At 38.1% G+C, this 19628-nt stretch overlaps 1 protein-coding gene across 5 annotated transcripts in view; it reads left to right on the plus strand.

Annotated features, from left to right (window-relative positions):
* CEP128 (centrosomal protein 128) overlaps positions 1 to 18247 on the plus strand; it is a 447508-nt gene extending 429261 nt beyond the window's left edge. For all 5 annotated transcript variants that reach the window (XM_066276450.1, XM_066276451.1, XM_066276454.1 and 2 more), the window contains 2 exons: positions 10100 to 10208; positions 17135 to 18247. In XM_066276450.1, the coding sequence (XP_066132547.1) occupies positions 10100 to 10208; positions 17135 to 17262 (237 nt within the window). In that variant the 3' untranslated portion in view covers positions 17263 to 18247. The remainder of the gene's footprint in view (positions 1 to 10099; positions 10209 to 17134) is intronic.
* The last annotated feature ends 1381 nt before the right edge of the window (positions 18248 to 19628 follow it).

Below are 19628 nucleotides of genomic sequence, written 5' to 3' on the forward strand. Positions count from 1 at the left end.
CGGGCAGTAGTTTGGGGACCCCTGTACTAAAGTATTTACAGTAGTTTAATTCAACAAGCATGTCCGATGCAGCGACCTAATGCTACCTGTTAGAGGTGGGGATGTGGGGCGAAAAGATGCAGAAGGTATGGTCTTCCAGGAGGGAATAGTTATCAATGTGCATTAATCCTTACAGGTTAGAGCAGGAGTAAGCAAACTACAGCCCATGGGCCAAAACTTGCCTGCCTACTGCTTTTTAAAATAAAGTTTTATTGAAATACTGCCACATTTGTTTATTCACATGTTGCGTGTGGCTGCTTTACACTCAGCAATAGAGTTGAGTAGTTACAACAGAAACACTAAGGCTCAAAAAGTCTAATACATTTACTCTCTGGCCCTCTACAGAAAAAAAGTCTGCCAACTCCTCATCTAGAAAAGGAGAAATGACCAATCTAGATGTTCTTCCTTTACACATATTTCTTTTCTTTATTTTCCAATCAAATAAATACTGCTCGAGTTCTTTGGAAAATCATAATACTTATTCATTCATTCAACAAATATCCATTGAGTGTCAGCTATGTGCCAGGAACTTACTAGGTGCATGGGACTCATCATTAAGCAAAATATGCAACGGTTCCTGCCTTAGAGCTTCCACTCTAATTGTAGAATATTCTTGTTTGTTGTTGTTGCTATTGTTTTTTAAATATGATATTAAACAAATATTTGTTGAGTTTCTAATGTATACAGGCACTCTGTTAGGGCTAAAGAGAATGGTATAATAAGAAAAATCATTACCAATCCCTAGGAATTCAAAGCCTCCACATAAACAACTGTTGTGCAAAGGAGAAAGGGATAAATGCTAATATGAAGATCTCAGTAGACTGCAATGGCAGTTCAGAGAAAAGAAATATGTCCCAAAGTCCTTTGAAAAAAGGTTTGTGATGACAAACTACAGGGAAGTATTTTATCCCTAACCCTTTGGAAGAGAGTGGCTATTCAAATAACAGGTGTGCAACTCTAAGGGTATTACTATTGACTGACAAATAATTGTTGGGATAGGAAAACCATATTGGCAACTGGCTTCTCACATTGTGCTGATCTAGGAAGGCAGTGAGACGTCCACTGTGACCACATTGCTGGTGGTGGGAAGAGATAGCAGGAAGTGTATGAATGAGGATGTTTTTCAATCCAGGATAGAGCCATCTCCTGTGGTTTGCTCCTATGGCAAGCCCCAGAACAAAAATGATCAGATTTCTAGAAACCTATCAAGATTTTCTCCAGGCCCAGTGTCCACAATTGCTGAGAGCATAATGTAATATTGTACTAAGCTGACTGAGTAACTGGACAAAATCTGATCTATAAGTTATATTTAGAATTTAATTCAAAGCTGAATCTGAGACAGTTTCTCTGTCTCTGTGTAGACAATGGCAGCATTTCATGGCCTCTTTCATCAGGCCTAATTGGGTTTCTGTCAGACAGGCCTCCTTGCTGCCCCAGCTGTTTCAAATAGAACAGAATGTTCAAAAGTCAGCCAACTACATAGCATTGCTGATCTAAATTCATGGAGGAGCATGGCTTTGTTCAAGACATCCCCATTTTCTACCTGCATGTTTTGCTCTCTATCCATACTCAATATATGGTTTTAATTAGCGGTGGGTTTTTTAGAAAAATCAAAGAAGACATGTTTTGTTCCCATCCTTCCTCCTCCTGAAAGGAAATTCATGGTTTTCAATTTTTAGTTGAAGAGCTGGTATGTAACTTCTTTTTAAAGAAGCAGATGTTTTATGGGCTAAGCTGAGGTGGGTGAGGAAGTGCTGATAATGTCTCTCAGCACAGTCTAAGAGAAGAGTTCGCTAAAGCCCTGTGTCATGTTTGTTCAACGTAAGCATGTGTATGGTATTAAGTATGTGTTTTGCTCCTGGGAGCTGCTTCTCCTTCTTTGAGTCTCTTCCTGATTTGTTTATATTTTGCTCAAAACAAGTAATGGGTGTTAGACTTTCTCTCTGAGGTCAGCTATATCTGTATATACCTTAAATCTTTTACAATAGTAGCTTCTGAAGCATGCTATGCATAAATCCTGATGAAAATCAAGATTGTAGGTGATTTTTATTTAATGACGGTTAAAATATATCACCAGTGCATTATGCAGGTAATTTTACAAAAATTGCTCTGCCCTGGCCAGGGTGCTCAGTTGATGAGAGCATTGTCCCCATTTGCAAAGGTTGCAGATTCTGTCCCTGGTCAGGGCACATACAAGAATCTACCAATGAATGTATAAATCAGTGGAACAACAAATGAGTATTTCTCTTTCTGTGTCTTCCTCTCTCTCTCCTTCCCTCTTTTCCAGTCTCTCAAAAACAAAATCAATCAATTTATCAATGAAAATTGCTTGGGTATAATAGTGGCAACCATGGTGGATTTGGGGAAGAGTTAACCATGTAATACCCCAGTTATCTCATTTATAACCACCTCTTTTCATGCTTTGATAAGAAATGATATAGAAGCTGCTATGCAACTATACGTCTATGCTTTCCCCAACGTCAACCAGTTTGCCATTCTTTAAGCCTCTCTTGTATAGAGACTTAGGGTGCAAGGCTAATCTGTAAGTTAAAAGAAAATAGTAAGTACAGCTGTAGGTGAATACTGACATTTGGGAAATGCTGTTCTCCTAGATTGTATGACTTTTGAGGGCAGATACTGTCTGCCTCGTCTTTGTCTCCAGAACACACAGAAAACACGTGTATGCTAAATTGGTGATTAAACATGTTTTTCTAACTTCAGCCTTTGTGAAATTCTAACAAAAATTTAATTTCACCAATGTGAAATCTGGTAGGTAATCAAATCCTGCTGAAATCCAGAGAGATTTTTATTCTTTTGAAGTGATCAAGGCTACCTTGCCAGCCATAATATTTAACTAGTTGATTTCATTTTGCTCTTCAAAAGTTAAACAAAGGGTTGCCAAATGAGTTGGGATTTTTCTTTATTTTAAAATCTGAAAATAGCAATGGATCAAAAGTGTGTAGTTAAGAATCAGTGTGGGTACTTAGCTGAGTACATTCATTTTATAACCTGCTTGAGCCCTACTCTACCAAACACAGTTACATTAACAAGGCACATCAAGAGCATTAAGGAAGGATGGATTATGAAGAAGTTGATCTGGCCCTGGCCAGTTGGCTCAGTGGCAGAGTGTCGGCCCGGCGTGTGGAAGTCCTGGGTTTGATTCTCGGCCAGGGAACACAGGAGAAGCGCCCATCGGCTTCTCCGCCCTCCCCCCTCTCCTTTCTCTCTCTCTTTTCTCCTCCCGCAGCCAATGGAGCAAAGTTGTCCCAGGGTACTTAGGATGGCTTCATGGCCACCATCTCAGGCGTTAGAATGGCTCTAGTTGCAACAGGGCAATGCCCCAGATGGGCAGAGCATCACCCCCTACTGGGCTTGCTGGGTGGATCCTGGTCGGGCATATGCGGGAGTCTGTTTCTTTGTCTCCCTGCTTCTCACTTCAGAACAATGCAAAACAAAGAAAAATGTTTATCTAAAGATATTATTTTTTATCATCTCAATTTCAAAATTCTAGGTACTAAAGGCATAAGGAATACCAAGTAAATGTCTGATTAGTTTTTATTAAACATAGCCTAATGTTTTCATGCAAACAATCATTGTTTTCTTTATAATAGTCACTTCAAGAGAATAAACACTAAATCCAGTGAGGCACCATCATTAAAACATCTTTGCATCTTTGCCTTTGTTACTTAAGTTAGTAGCACATTCTTTTGAGTATCCTTGGTTATGGCAAATTTGTATCCACTGCTGAGTAGATTTGGTAAAGTCATGTGGAGCCAAGTCTGAAGTACGTAGAAAAATAAAAAGGTGTAAGATACTTTTCATTAGTGAGTTGCTAGGAATATTAAATTTTATACAATATAATATCAGCTGGATAAAGGTAAATTTATCAAATGGCCTGATCTGGCATGATATTTTCATAACTCTGTTTGTCTGTAGGTGAGTGTGACTTGGGTTTATAGTATTGTTGTATACATTTGAATTTCCTGTGATAAAGATAATTTGCATAGTTAGAAATATGGACTGTTTAGTGGTTCTGTTCATACAGGTTGGAATCATAAAATATTAGTGCTGAGAGGATTTAGAGATAATCTGGTCAAGCACCCTCATTCTTTTACATCCAGAAACTGAGAATAAGTGAGTGGTAGTCTCTTATTTCCCAACTTCCACCATAGTAAACTCTCATTTCTTTACATAGTAAACTCTCATTTCTTTACATAGTAAACTCTCATTTGCTTTGGTCATGAAATGATCATATATGTTGGTTGGAATGTCTTCCCGATATGCCAACCTTGTAGGTTCAATCCCTTATAAATAAGTACAACAACAAATCGATGTTTCTCTCTATCTCTTCCTCCTCTCAAATCAATAAATAAAAATTTAAAAAGAATTTAATAAAAAGAAATTATCTAATATGAGTATGATTATTTTTGAGTTCCTTAATGCAAACAGCACCGTGCTAAATTCTGGGCTAATGGGAGCAGTAGAGGAAAAGATGGAAACAGTGAAAGCCTCACACTCATGGAGATGAAAAATCAAAATAGCAGCCATGCAGATTGAGATATGGAAGGCAGGCTTTAAGTAAGTCATGCGCCCAGATTTATCTTTCAAATAGGAATAACATTTACTGATGAAGAGGTTAAGCTTTCTCAAGCACTGACGGAGAACTGAGAATAACAAATGGGGTAGAGATGGAGGGACAGTATATTGTTAGTGTGGAGACAAATTCTGGAAAACATTTCTGCCACGGATTCAGAAACACATAAGTGTTTTTTCCTTCTCTCCAGGGGAAGGGTTGGATAAATTAAAATTAAAAAAAAGATTAAATGTATCATTTGTCTTATAAACTTTGAACTTATAATATTCCTGAGAGAAAAATACTTGGTGGGCGTCATTAAATATTAATCATTAGAGATCAGTTTAGCAAAGACATTTTAGTCAGGTTGGAACAGCTTTTAAGAAACCAATTACAATGTGGGTTATGAAAGAGAAGTGGAAGAAACCCAGGGAAAATATTAGAAAATGCAAGTCCCTTCACCCAGTGGAATTTTTGCAGGGAATTCTGGCTAACTTGTTGAGACTTAAGACAGCAATAAAAATAGGTCCTTGTGCTAAGGATATAAGAATTGGTAAAAAGCAAAAGCTAGAATTACTAAAATTGCAAAAAAAATCTTGCTTTTTAACAAAAACTTTATATTTTGATATTTAAGTATTTGATTAAAAGGTAGGTATGAATCACTAAAAAATCATTGTATGGTCACCAGGTAAAATTTACTTATATTGAAATTCTACAAATTAAATATCAGTATATAATTAGACAACATGAACATATTTTTTTTTCCATCTTCTGGCATGTTGATTATTCAAAAGATTGTGAAATATTTTTCTTTTAGGGAATTCTTTTAGATTTCATCTCATTAGTTGTACTTCAGAGTAATATAGGGGACTCCGAAAGTCTTTTGAAGGCTTATAAAATGTTGAAACTTAAAGATACATCAGAGGTAAGCCTCCTCATTTCCTGTCTGTGAAAAAAAATATGAGTGGTTGAATAAGTCAACAGTTTCAAAGGGAAAGGACAGCAGTCTTAAATTTTATGTACCTATTAACAGAGTATCAAAATATATGAAGCAGAAACTGATAGAACTATAAGGAGAAAATAAACGAAGCCATACCGATAGTTGGAGATTTCAACATTGCTCTGTCAGTAATTTAGAAAACAGTAGGCAGAAAATCAGTATAACTATTGAAGACTTGAACAACCCCATCAGTCAGCTAGACCTAAGTGACATTTATGGAACACTCCACCCAGCAACAGCTGATTGCACATACTCTGTGCACATCCAATATTCTCCAAAACAGACTACATTCTGGGTGATAAAACAAATCTCAATAAATTTAAGATGATTGAAATTATACAAAGTATGTTGTCTAACCACAATGGAATGAAACTGGAAATCAATAACAGAAAGATATCTGGAAAATTCTCAAATATTTAGAAACTAAATAACATAGTTCTAAATAACCCATGGGTGGGTCAAGGCAGAACTCAAAAGGAAAGTTAGAAAATATTTTAACTATATTAAAAAAAAACGTGAAGCTTATTAAAATGTGTGAGAGTCAGATAAACAATGCTCAGAGGGAAATTTATAACCTTAGGTGTGTATATTACAAAAAAAAGAAAGGTCTCAAATAGATAATCCATGTTTCCAGTTTAGGAAACTAGAAAACGAAAAGCAAACCTAAATTAAGTAAAGGAAGAAAATAATAAAGAGCTGAAATCAATAAAATAGAAATTATAAAAATGCTGAAATAAATGAAATCAAAATCAGGATTTTTTAAAGAGATCACTAACATCTAAAAACCTCTATTCATATCGATTAGAAAAAAAAGAGTGAAGATACAAATGTTCAACCTTAGGTATGAAAGGATATTACTAGAATTTCTTTAGACATTAAAAGGATAATTAGGAAATATGTATGAACAGCTCTGCCAGTAAATTTCATAATTTAGATGAATGGGTGCAAATAAGCAGCCTACAAATGTGTCACCCAGAAATTCCACTTCTCTGTAATCTCTGCTGAATTAACAAATCTAAAATCTGGACAAAGCTTTATACACTAATGTTTATCAAAAATTATTTATAGTGGAAAAAACTGAAATCAACCGGTAATTTCCGACAATAGGAGGCCAATAAAATAAACCACAGTGATTAATATTTATGTTGCTAATGAGGACAGAAAACTCCTATAATATAATGTTCCATTAAAAAAAAAGTAGAAAACAAAATTATCAAAGAAATGGTGATGTCAACTTATAAATAAGAACTGAAAGAAGCTTACTATTTTATTAGGCTAACAGGATTATTTTTAACTTGTTGGGTTATTTATTTTCCTCTTATTTTTTTCCTTATTTTTAAATTTGCTAAAAGTGAAATTATCAGTGCCATATTTTGACTGTCGTATGCCAAGAATCTGGTTTTATAATTAAAAATATACATTATTCTTTTCCTGTGCGTGGAAAAGCTATATAACCCGTGCTTTGCTTTGAGTCCAGTTGGTTTTGTTTTAGAAACTTAAAACCATGCCTTTGGGAAGAGTGAGTAGAACGGGAGCATCTTGTGGGCTTTAGCCTTCCTCCGGTAGGCTCAGGCGGGGCTGCCCAGACCTGCCTCTCCCTGGAGTCCTCCCGCTGTCTTTCTCAGCCCAGGTGCCAGCGGGCGAAATGTGAGCTTCTGTTCCCGTCAGTAGTGCTTTCTCTTATTGGGCTCCTAATCATTAAAGCACCTTTTATAAGGAAACCCTCTCTTACGCTTTTCTCTTTCATGGTTCATGGAAAAATAACGATTAAATGGTGAATTCTAGCGTAGGTCGAGCATGTAACTCTTCTTTTTATGTGTGCACCTCCCAACTCCACTCAAGCCTTTTGTGCTTCATGTCCAAACTGTCCCAGCCAGGTCCACTGCCCGGCCTCTGGTGGCCCAGTGCCCACTTCTTCTACGGTAGCTGCTGTAATACATTTGGGACACAGTACACATAGATCCTTTCTGAAATTCCTGTAGGGAGTGACTGCCGCTTTCTTATGCAATCCCCATAATTAGTAACCACTATAAATCATTTGTCTGAAACAGACTTGAACTCCCTTTTGTACAAGAGGGCTGATAATCTTGAACCTTTTGAGGATTATGTCCCTGGTTTTAACTCAGAGAAAATGGTCCTTTTACAAATATATATGAACATGTTCTTCTTGGCTTTTTTTTTTTTTTTTGCATTTGTGTAATACATATGTGACAAAGAAATAAAATATAAACTTGGTATAGAAAATAACAACAAATCCATTGAATTCTCATGTGACATGAGGCCGTGCTGTATGTGGTGGCCATATTCTCTGTGCATCTGTTTGGGCCCCTAGCCCACAGTTGTTTCATCTAGAATCTTTAGAACTATTTTTTTTAAGTGAGAGAGAGACAGAACAGACAGATAGAAAGGGAGAAGGTTTATCAACTCATAGTTGAGGCACTCTTAGTTGTTTACTGATTGCTTTGCATATGTGCCTTGGCCAGGGTGGGTGGGGTGCTACAGCAGAGCTAGTGACCCCTTGCTCAAGCCAGAAACCTTGGACTCAAGCCAGCAACCTTGGGCTTTAAACCGGTGACCTCTGGGATCAAGCCAGCGACCCCTCCCTCAAGCTGGTGAACCCATGCTCAAGCTGGATGAATCTACACTCAAGCCAGCGACCTCGGGGTTTCAAATCTGGGTCTTCAGCCTCCCAGGTCAACACTCTATCCACTGCGCCATCACCTGGACAGACTTTTTGACACCATTCTTGATCCTTTCTCTCCCTTGATCCCACAATTATCCTCAATTACAGTCATTTAAGTCAGTGGTTCTCAACCTTTTTATACTTGAGGGCCAATGAAAATAGAATTATTTCGGGGAAAGCTGAGGCAGAAACCACCCTGAACATAATTGAATTCAACTAAGATCATTGAGTCTATTATCTTCATACAGCATCAAGGTGGTTAACTCTTTGGCGGACCTGCACAAACTTTTTGGCAGGCCAGTAGTTAAAAAACAGTTTTAGCTGGTATTCCCATATCAACACTTGTGCCACTCCAATCTGTTCTACATAAAGAGACCAGAGTAATCTTTGAGAAATATTATCAAAGCATGTCATTCCTCTCCTTAAAACCTTGACTGACTTTCTGACTTAAGTAAGAGAAACAGTCCCAAATCCAAATCCCACCTCTGGATCTCATTGTTACCACTTCCCCAGGTTCAATGTTCCTAAGCCATGGGGCCTAGCTTCAGCTCTTCAAGCACATCAAACTCTTTCTCACCCAAGCACCTTCATGCACATCTGGAACGTCATTCCCGGACCTCTGAGTTCTGTTTCCCTTACTTCCAAGTTTCCCACCAACTACCCATAAGCTTTCACCCAGTTTATGTATTGATTTATACTCAGCATGCAAATATTACATTAAATATCACCTCCCATTGGGGCCTTCTGGACCTCAAATCTAATTTTAGTTCTTTCTATTATTTCCTGTTCTTCTTATAGCACTTAGAGTTTTAAATTTTATTATTTGTTTAATGCCTTTCTCTCCTGCAAGCTGGATGCTTTTGTGACCCCCACACCTCAATGTTTTGTTATTTGAACAGCATAAAGTAGGTGCCCAGTAAATTATTGTTGAATGAATGAATGAGTGAAAGAAAAAAAGCGAATTGTGTAAGTAACTGGAAAACATTCAAGAGAAATAAAGTTGCAACTTTATTATCACAGAAAAGTATATTAAAGCATCTATCTTAATCTAATTAATAAAATTGTTTGAAGTGATAATTCTCATTTTCAGCTAGGATTTGAGGAAAAGAATACTTTTATATAATCCATGAGGAGAAGAACCTTTTCTGTATTTATTTTTGTTTAGGTATAAAATATTTATTGAATGAGTAAGATGATTAATGTAATCATTCTGGGAAAAAGTCTAGGTCAATGTATTTTAAACATCAAATTGTTTTTATTGACCCAGATTTCCACCTAAGAATTTGTCATAAGGAATAGTCATAAATATAGAAAAGGTTATATATTTAAAGATATTTGCAGTGTTATTTATAGGAGTAAAACATTGGAAACCACCTAAATGTTCGGTAAAGCGTGCTCTGGTAGCTAAGTTTAGTTTATGAGTAACTATCTAGATAGTATATGAATAACCCACATGATAAAGGTTAGAATAATATGACTTCAGAAATGTTTATAGTATGAATGTAAAAAAATGAAACCAGAATTTTATAACAATGTTTACAAATTCTACCCACAGGAAAAAAAAGACTGGAAAGAAATATGTCATGCTATTAATGGCTACGGGTGATTTTCTTCTCTCTCTCTCTCTTTCATATTTTCTTGTACATGCACCGATTTTATTTTTTATAAGGGTTATAAGTATATTAGATTATGCTATAACATAGTTTATATATTGAGGTTCAGTCCCATTCTAGTACATTGAAATGAATCCCAATTCTTACATTTTGTGATCAGTGAACTGAGTCGCTGCGCTGTCTTTTTTTAGGATGATGGAATCTTTGCTGAAAGTTCCCATGCTCGTGGGTTAGATCACTCATCTTCTTGGCAGGATCATGGTCGCTTCCTGTCTAGTCCACGATTTTCACACTTGAACTGTAAGTAATAGAGTCCTGTTTCAGTGTTTATATTGGATTTAAGAAAATGCAACTCGTGGAAAGATTAAAATGTAATGATAGTAATATTCATATTATATATTTGAAAGTAACTTCATTATGAATCATACAAATAATGCCCCCCATGGACATTTACAGTATCATCCAATTTACTACAAATATATATGGGATCCCTCTTTTGTAGACCTTACCCATGTCCGAAAACCTTAAAATAAATCACTCAAGGTAATAATCTTAATTAAGCAAAATTTTTGTGTGGAGATTACTGGTAACTGTGGATGAGTGGGGTAAAGGAAGTTGAGAGAGTATTATATTAAATGTCAAGTCATCAAAGAGTAGGAAATCGTTGCCTAAAACTATTCAGATATATTTACTCTTTTGCAAAGATTTAGGATATGACAGTTACAAACTAGACTTCATTCTGTGAATACACTGTAAATGTTGATAAAACATCATCTGCATCAACAAGGCGTGACTTTGTTGACCCGGAATACCATCTCCCACCACCACTCCCCTTCCCTACTATACTCATTCTTCAAGTTCCAGCTTGTAGGTAATGTCCTTAAAGAAGCCTTCTGAATTTAACAGTTTTAAGTATGGTTTCTGTTATAAGCGTCCACAATGCATTACAATTTTTCTTTTTTTTTTTTCCGAAGCTGGAAATAGGGAGGCAGACAGACTCCCGCATGTGCCGGACTGGGATCCACCCGGCATGCCCACCAGGGGGCGATGTTCTGCCCCTCTGGGGCGTCACTCTGTTGCATCCAGAACCATTCTAGCGCCTGAGGCAGAGGCCACAGAGCCATCCCCAGCACCCGGGTCATCTTTGCTCCAATGGAGCCTCGGCTGTGGGAGGGGAAGAGAGAGACAGAGAGGAAGGAGAGGGGGAGGGGTGGAGAAGCAAATGGGCGCTTCTCCTGTGTGCCCTGGCCGGGAATCGAACCTGGACTCCTGCACGCCAGGCTGACGCTCTACCGCAGAGCCAACTGGCCAGGGCCACAATTTTTCTTTAAAACTCTTCTCAGAATAATTATGGAGTTGTTTATTGTTTGAATATCTTATCTTTTTACTGATTCCCCTGTTCATCAAAGAGTGAACTCATGAGGATAGGTGTAATGTCTGTCTGGTCACCACTGTCTCTTCAGCACCCTGCATAATACTGGGCACAGAGTGAATGCCTGGTTAATATTAGATGAAGGAGTATATGAGGTTTTTTTTTAAAGCTCACTTTTATCCAAACCATTGGGACTCCAATGTTATTTAATGGATTCTTATTTAAATAATCATTTAGCCCTTCAGTTTACCATGGGCAGGCTGGGTTGCTATAAAATAAAATACCAAAATAAACCACAAGGAAGTAGGTCAAATCCAAAACTGGTAACTCATTTTTGCTGATTTATATTTATGGATTCATTGGATAAATATTTATCAGTTTCTAATAATGTTTTGGTTTTCATTGTATCGTGATTATTTTATTCCAAAAGTTAAGCATTTTCCCTTTCCTCTCTTAACCATTTTAACAAGTGGTTTTATAGATCCACATAAACCCTCTACTATTCTAACCTGGCAGCCACCCTTTAATGTGGATTGTATCTCAAGTTGGTTCTGGTACCTCAGGATCTGATGTACATTGGCCAAATTTTTTTATTTCTTATATTAAGGAATGGAATAGTTTATGCAGGTCTGTGTGGTGTATAAACATAGAGGAAGAGGTGGGGGCAAAGCACCATCAAGCACATCATCCCATCCATTGCATTTAAGCGCTAGAGATGAACAGCACCATGGTACAAGCACACAATCAATCACTGCTCGGCTCCTGTTTAACGTCAGTGTAACTGCACAAGGCTCCGCAGAGAGGTACCCAAGGAAGTGGTTCGAATACAGTGGGGGGAAAACATCAAGCCTGTTAGAATTTTATGTAATATTATGACAGGCATTGAGAGAAACGATTCAGCTTTCTACTCAGTAGCATTGCATGACCAGCTGTGGTCATTTCTCTAAGGTACATTATAGTCCTCACAGACAGCCATTTGTTTCTGTATAAATGATCTGCCTTAAAAGGAAATACAATTAAATGAGAATAGGAAAAAATATCACTGAGAGCATAATTAGGATGAAAAATACTTATTATTGCCTATATTGTAAAATCTGACTGAAAAATTTTGCTTCAAAAGTAAATCTCTTTATTAATTCAATTTATTGATATATTATTTAATGAATCTATTAATTCATAGCTTTATGTTTTCCTCTTCATTTTGACAAGTTTGTTTTATGATTTTCCTGGCACACCCACCTAAATATTTTCAAGGATACATTAAAAAAATTAATTATAGGCACCTTATTGTTAAACATTTTATGCTACTGAATTCAGGTTATTCCTAGAAATCACATTTATTCTTATTGGCTTTTCGAATGAACCATGAATTTTTTATGTTTTTGGTTACATGGCATTTTAGAAGTGAGTAGAATCACCTTGAATATTTCAGCTTATTAATAGAAAGTGTTCTTTCATTTATCTTTCACCTCCTCTTAAACTTCTAAAATTACAAAGGAGAGATGTCGACACCAACAAAAAGAAAAACAGTACCTACAGTAAATTCATAATACAAGGAACCAAAGGTGTCTTCCAAAGTATCATTCATGCCCTCAGAGATATGAGAGGAGATATTACATCCATTACAGATGAGAGCAAGATGCTCAGAAAACGGAACAGGGGAGAAGATCTCTCAGAAACTTAAAATACGTTAAACTAGAATCGTGGACAACAAAGTTGAGAAAAGCACAAAGAAAGTAGAAAGGAAAAAGAGGATGGGACAATAGAAGATAAAAGATACTTAGAAAACCAGTTCAGAGGGAGGATACCTGATTAGTTCGCGTCTTGGGATGAGAGAACTAAGAAGACAGAGCAAAGGCTGGAAATGGGCAGGTGAGAGGCCCGCCCAGCAAGCCCGGCCACTGCTGTCGCCCCAGACTCCCCTGCGCCCCCTCCCGTGCTCAGGCCGTGGGTCTCAGACCCCGGGCCTTTCTCTGCTTGTTTCAAAGAAAGGGAGGTGAATGCTTTGCCTTTGTATTTCTGAAAATGGATTTTTCCCCCTCTTACTTGGCTGAAACTTTGGCCATAAAATTTTAGGTTGCAAACAAGTCCTTGTGAAGTCATTGCACAATTATCTTCCCAAAGCCAATGTTGCTGTTGAAAACTTTATGTCTTTATTGTTCTGACTGCTACTCCTTTGAAGTGAGCTTCTCCGTCACCACCAGCTCCCCACTCAGCCCGGGGATCTGGGAGGGCCTTCTCTGGAACCGCACCGAGTTGTGCGATGATGCGTCTCCCTGGTGAGCCCTGTCTTGTTCACTTTACAAGCTGCTTGCTGGGTGGGCCCTTTTCATCCGGACCCTCATGTTCTTCAGTTCTCTCATACTGAAGGAAGAAAGGAAAAACTCCATCAGGAAAGCCTTTAGGAAATAAACAGAAGAATCGATAGAGTATTTGCTTCAGTTGAGCACCTCAGAAAAAAAAAAAAAACGACTAATAGAAATATGGCAGATCTAATTGAGCTATTAAAAACAATTAAGGGTGGTCATAGAGGAAGAGCAAATAAAAAACAAAAATAAAAACATGGGTCAATTAATAATTCCAGGGGGAAAAAGGTGAGCAAGAAAAGAAACATTTTCATAGTATACCTATTAGGTTTCTGTGAACCATATTTACCTAGTCCAAGTACTGTAAACACTCGTTATTGATGTAACCTGAAGTTCAGGTGTAACTATATATAGGGAGGATGGGGTGAGGAGAAGTGTGGGTGGGTGTGGATAAGTCTAAAAACGATAGCTCAGAAAATAGCAAACTTCCTTTATTTACAGAAATTGAAGTAAATACAGAAAAGGAAGCTACAGGAGTTGACTCTGGGGAGCAGGACTGTGGAACGGGGAGGGCGGGACACGAGACAGCAGGTTTCTGTGCAGCTGGTTGATATGTGTATGTACACTGGGCTAAAAAGGAGACTTAGGAAAATAAATGCCTCTAAGAAAACCCCAGCTTTGATGCCTGACTATCAAGTGTTCGATTTTCTTGTTAACGGGTCGCGAACACGCAAGCCAGGGGTTGGAGTTCGGAGCGGCGTCGACCTGTACGGAGACCCGAGGAGTCAGGAGGTGTGTGTGCTGAGGCGGACCTGAGTCCGGGAGCCACAGAGGGGCCCCCACTCACTGGAGCTGGGGTTTGGGCTCGCTGAGGCCCTTTTGTCTGTGCTGTAGACGCTGGGCTTCATTCTGCTGACATAGGTGCCCTGTCAAACTGTGACCAGACCAAAGCGTAGAATCACTGACCATGGAAAAAACAAAGGAAATGGGAAAATACTGCATAATTTGTGGTCTCTGAAATGATCCAGCATTAATGAGAGTTTGTTTTCAGTAGTAATTTATGTCAGCTTTGTGTAGTTCAGGTCAATTCAAGAAAAGGTAGATTCCTTCTGCCAGGAAGAAGGGGAGAAATGTATAAATTGTAAGTTTATATTACCATTGGAAATGGGAACACAGAAATCCATTATTTCGAGTCATGATTACTACCCAATTTATCCTGGCTGGCTGGAAGCGATGGCCGAGGTTCAGGCCGCTCTTTGAGAGAACTTGGATCCCACTACCTGCAGCCTGTAGACAGTGGGGCTTAGTGAGAGAGGCTCATGATGCCAGCTTTTGAAACTGTCATTTTTACTTTTTATAAGTAGTGACTGACCACTAGTCTCCATGTATAGTTCCTTTTAGGCTAAAGGAACACACTCTAGGACAGGCCTTGAACTCCTGGGGCTGGGCCAGGACCGGACCAGATTTGAATGAGGTCTCTAGTAATCTGATGACTTCTCAAAACCTTGAGTCCTTTGAGTTCAAAATGCTTGATGTTTGTGAAGTGCATATTCCGCAGCTAAGTCTTAAAGATACGTGCAGATGTTTACACGTTGTAAATAATGTTTATTTCAATAAATAAATGATCCCAAAATGAAAGGACCGATTTTTCATCAGGACAAATGTTATCTGACGATTCTTATAGATGTTGGAAATGAATCATGCGTATTAATTAAACTTGATAATCTCAATAAAGCAAATCAATGAAAATTGCTAAAAAGAACTCTATTTTGCTTCCCAACCTCAGTTTACAAGTCTATCAAAGGAATAGAAATGTTACGTAATCTCATTTTGTGTTAGGAGGTGCTGTAATGGGAGTTTCGGTCCCTCGGGTGAGAAACACCGTCTCCCCAGCACAGGTGGCACTCTTCCCACTTCCCCGTGGGGCTCGAGGGTCCATCGGGCTGGCTCTGAATAGACGCTTCCTGTGTAGTCAATCCTCACACTTGCGGCACAAAATGCCAAGGATTTATGGCAGTTAAAATGTTGCAGTACTGATAAGGTTAAAAAAAAAGTGGGTTTTTTTGTTTCTGAAAGGATTATTTTATTTCATGAAAACACAGCCTTTCTGTCTCTCTATTTTATAGGTTCATTTTATATGCTAAAGATGTGTGTGTGTGTGTGTGTGTGTGTGTGACTATTTTTACTGACCAGTTACATGCCAGAAATTTTTAAATAATTGAGTTCTGAGTATAGCAATTTGACAAGGTACTCTCTAGATGCTTTCTAGAAAGCAACTGGAAAATCCCCAATTGCCTCTTTCTTAAAAATCACTTAAGGCTATTCAGTTGTTCAAGCAACATTTACTAAGAGGCTATGCATGAGGCTCTCAGGAGCAGAGCCTCGGGGGGGACACAGCAGCAAGACAGAAAAGATCCCCCCATTTCATGGGGGAAACAGGTAGTAAACAAGTGAACAGTTTAGAATGGCGATTGGTGGTGTACAGGGGAAATGACAGAAGGCACCTGGAGCAGGACTGCTACTCTAGATGAGTGAGCAGGAGATGTCCTTCTGAGGAGGTTACCAGGAGCCAACACCTGAACGGGGAGAAGAAGCCCGAAGCTAAAATTGAATGGGAAGAGTTTGCAGTGAGAGGGCAAAGGGCCCAGAGAAGAAAGGGGTGTGGTCTTCTAGAGAGATGGAACAGTGAGTGAGGGAGTGAGGAAGTGATTGAGAAGAGTGATTGAGAGAGAGAGGGGAGAGAGATACGATGTCCCAGGGGAGGCAAAGTCAGATTTTGGATTTTATTCTAAATTCACTGGGAAGGTGTGTGTGTGTGGGGGGGTTATACAAGAAGATGACTTAATCTGATTTACCTTTTAAAAGATAAAATGGTTGTTGTGTGGCAAGTGAAGCAAGACGAAACCAGGAAAAGAGGAAATGGTGACTTGGGCTGAGGGCATGGTATAGAGATGGCGGGAAGCAGAAGAACTCGGGAATCTGGGGACAATCATCAGTATTTACTCTCAGATTGGATGGGTGGGGCAGGCAGGACAAAGGAAGGAGGGAACCAGGATCTGAGAAACTAGGTGTTTGGGTGTATCGTTTTCTAACATGGAGAAGAGTAAGGGAAGGAAATTAGGCGGGAAGATTTCACATAGTTGGATATAGGCTCTGGAACTCAAGAGATGTAAGAGGTTGTAGAAAACCAGTAAACGTTGATTTCAAATCTAGTCTCAATTTCCTTTTCTGTAACAAAGAGTATACTGTAACCAGGAGGCCCTTATGATTCCTCCCTCTGAAATTCTGTGTGCTCTGTATCATTGTATATTGACCACACGCACCTCTAACACTCTCGGATACTTCAAATCCACCTCCCTCCAAATTAAATCACGTGAATGCCTTCTGAAAATGTAATAAACTAATTAAATTTATTTCTACATTGAAGGTCTGTTAGGCTGTATAAAGTTTACAGAAAACTAAATGAAATACAATGATTTCTTACAGTTTTTTGGCCCAGGGATTATATCCATCTAGGTTTATTTTTCTCTTTTCTTTTACCTTGCCAGCATTTACCAAAAGAACATTTGCTTCCGATTCACCTTCAATCAAGGAAGATGCCACAAGTTTACCCGTGGATGGAACAGGTCCACAGTCCAAAAAGGAGGAATACGAAAGCAAAAAAAGCAAAATGTAATCAGTTGCTATACATGAGTGTTTTACAGATAATGGCATGTCTGCCTGTGCTGCAGTTAGGCCCACATTACCTAGCACACATGTCTGAAGTTTCAGCTCTTCAGCATTGCCAAACACCGACTACAGGGAGGATACAGTGGGTCCTTGTGAATGATATAAGTTAAACCAGTCCAAATAATATCAGCTCGTGAGTGACTTACAACCAACTTATTGGCAACTTACACCAGCAGAGAAAGTGATATTTTTAACTTTGCATTTCCTTTTTCAGATGTGGTCAGTCACATTTTTCCAACCAAAATTTAAATTTATAATTGATGTGTTTCAAAAATGACTAGCTGAAAAGGAGGAAAGTGAGTTAGTTCCCTTTGAGGCAGGAGTTGCCAGCACTTTAGATTGAGGGAGCATTTATATACAATTAATTTTTTTTTATAAAATACTTTCTCCCTAATAAATTATCATGTGTTATAACATGTTATGGAGGTATGCAAATAAATTAGTTCACTTTATAATGCTCAGGATTGTTAAATTTATCGTCCCAGCACTCTGTTGCTACGTGCAGTATCTTAACATTATTTCCAATCATCCATATTAAATAGCAATAAAGAAAGTGTTATCTGAATTGCAGAGGCCTGTAAAGAATTCATTGCACAATTTATTTACTTGTCTTTTTCTGGGCAAATATCCCACTGCAATCTTTTCAGTTATATCCTGGACCATCTTTGGTTTACTCTGACCAAAATCACAGTACCAAACTCCTGTGTCTATGAGATTGGCTCTGCAAGAGTTCTCATAAAATTTGGTATTATCTATCTACTTTCAGCATCTCAGATTTTTTCAACATCAAAGTGTTTTTAAGAACTATCTTCTTTATGTGCTGATCAACCAGTGCAGAAAGATTTCTGTTAACTGCTAAATAATGGTAAACAACCAAGAACTGAATCCGCATTGGGTCATGGTGGAAAACTTTTGCACCAAGACAAGGACAATAAAGCAATACCTTCTTAATGCGCATCACGTTTTGTGTTTGTTATATTTCATAAAGATGCTTCTATTTGTACTCAAGATATGTTTTTCTAACTTGCCATATTTGAATGCTCAGAAGACATGACACTCTCATTCCATGAACATAAATGCTACTGTTACTACAGAAGGTGAAGATGCTTTAGCTCTGAAAATCAGATAATACAATCTCCATGACCTCTGAGAATATGGGCATGTATTTTATCATTCATTCCATAAACGTTTTATTGAGTTCCTACCATAGGCCAGTCATTGTGCTAGGAAGGAAAAAAGAAACATGGAAACAGGTGTTCATGTCTCCAGCATTAGGGATTACATGGAAAGGGGGTGATGTGTTCAGGCTGGCTTGAAAAATTCTGGATCAGAGAACAATGAACAGTTTTGATTTGGTTAATGTGCTCATGAGCACTATGAAGTTGTAGTGGGAATATCCCCCCCTTTTTAAGGAGCTGCTCACAATCCTGGTACTCCACATAACCTGTATCACTCTATATTAATGTTTGGGGTAGTAAGAAATTATTATGTCAGTATTGTCATTGTTGTTTTGACCAACACTTTAATATTTTATCTCCTTGGATCTAAAATGAATCTCCTTGGATCTGGGGAGAAAATAAGGGAGAGAATGAACAGGTTTTATTTAAATCTTGCAGATAAAGGTTAAAGAACTTTACCCTTAATATATTAGTAGGAACTTTGTGAAACCCATTTTGTTTAATAGGAACCATCTTAGCACATCTGTGATCATTAAAAATTAAAAGAAATTACATCAGCAGGGTAAATTTAAGGTAGCTTGGATTATTTACTTGGCAAATTCTTGAAAACCTTAGCTGACAGTTTTATCACATAATGGAGAAAGATTTTATGAAAGAGCTTTTTAAATTTGAAAAAAAAATTAAGCCACTATGTCATATTATTGAAGGCCCTGTTGCTACTGTTGGATGTATAAAGGCGTCTGACTTTAAATATGGCACTCCCAAGAACTCTACAGGCAAAGTCAACTTTTGTGAGGAACAGTTTTGTCCTTGGCCCTCTGTTTACATGGAATTAAATCCAAGGACCTGTCTCCTCTGAAGAGTTTTCCTATCTCTTGCAGTCACCATAACCTGGAGTTGGAAATCAAAAGGAAGGCTAAGAAAACACTAATAGCTTGCTTTGTACATTACAGAGCCAGCAACTATTTCTCTTTTTACTCACCCTTTGGCAGGAGGGTGTGTGATATCAGCCCCATTTGAGTTGTGGCTGGTCAGCCATATTGCTTATAGCACTGGGATATTGGAAGGGATAAAGTAATCCTTATTCTTGCAGTGAGCATGGTCCAAGACTTAATTTGAAGACTGACATTTTTGG

This window comes from Saccopteryx bilineata, chromosome 4 (genome assembly GCF_036850765.1).
Source record: "Saccopteryx bilineata isolate mSacBil1 chromosome 4, mSacBil1_pri_phased_curated, whole genome shotgun sequence".
Lineage (NCBI taxonomy): Eukaryota > Metazoa > Chordata > Mammalia > Chiroptera > Emballonuridae > Saccopteryx > Saccopteryx bilineata.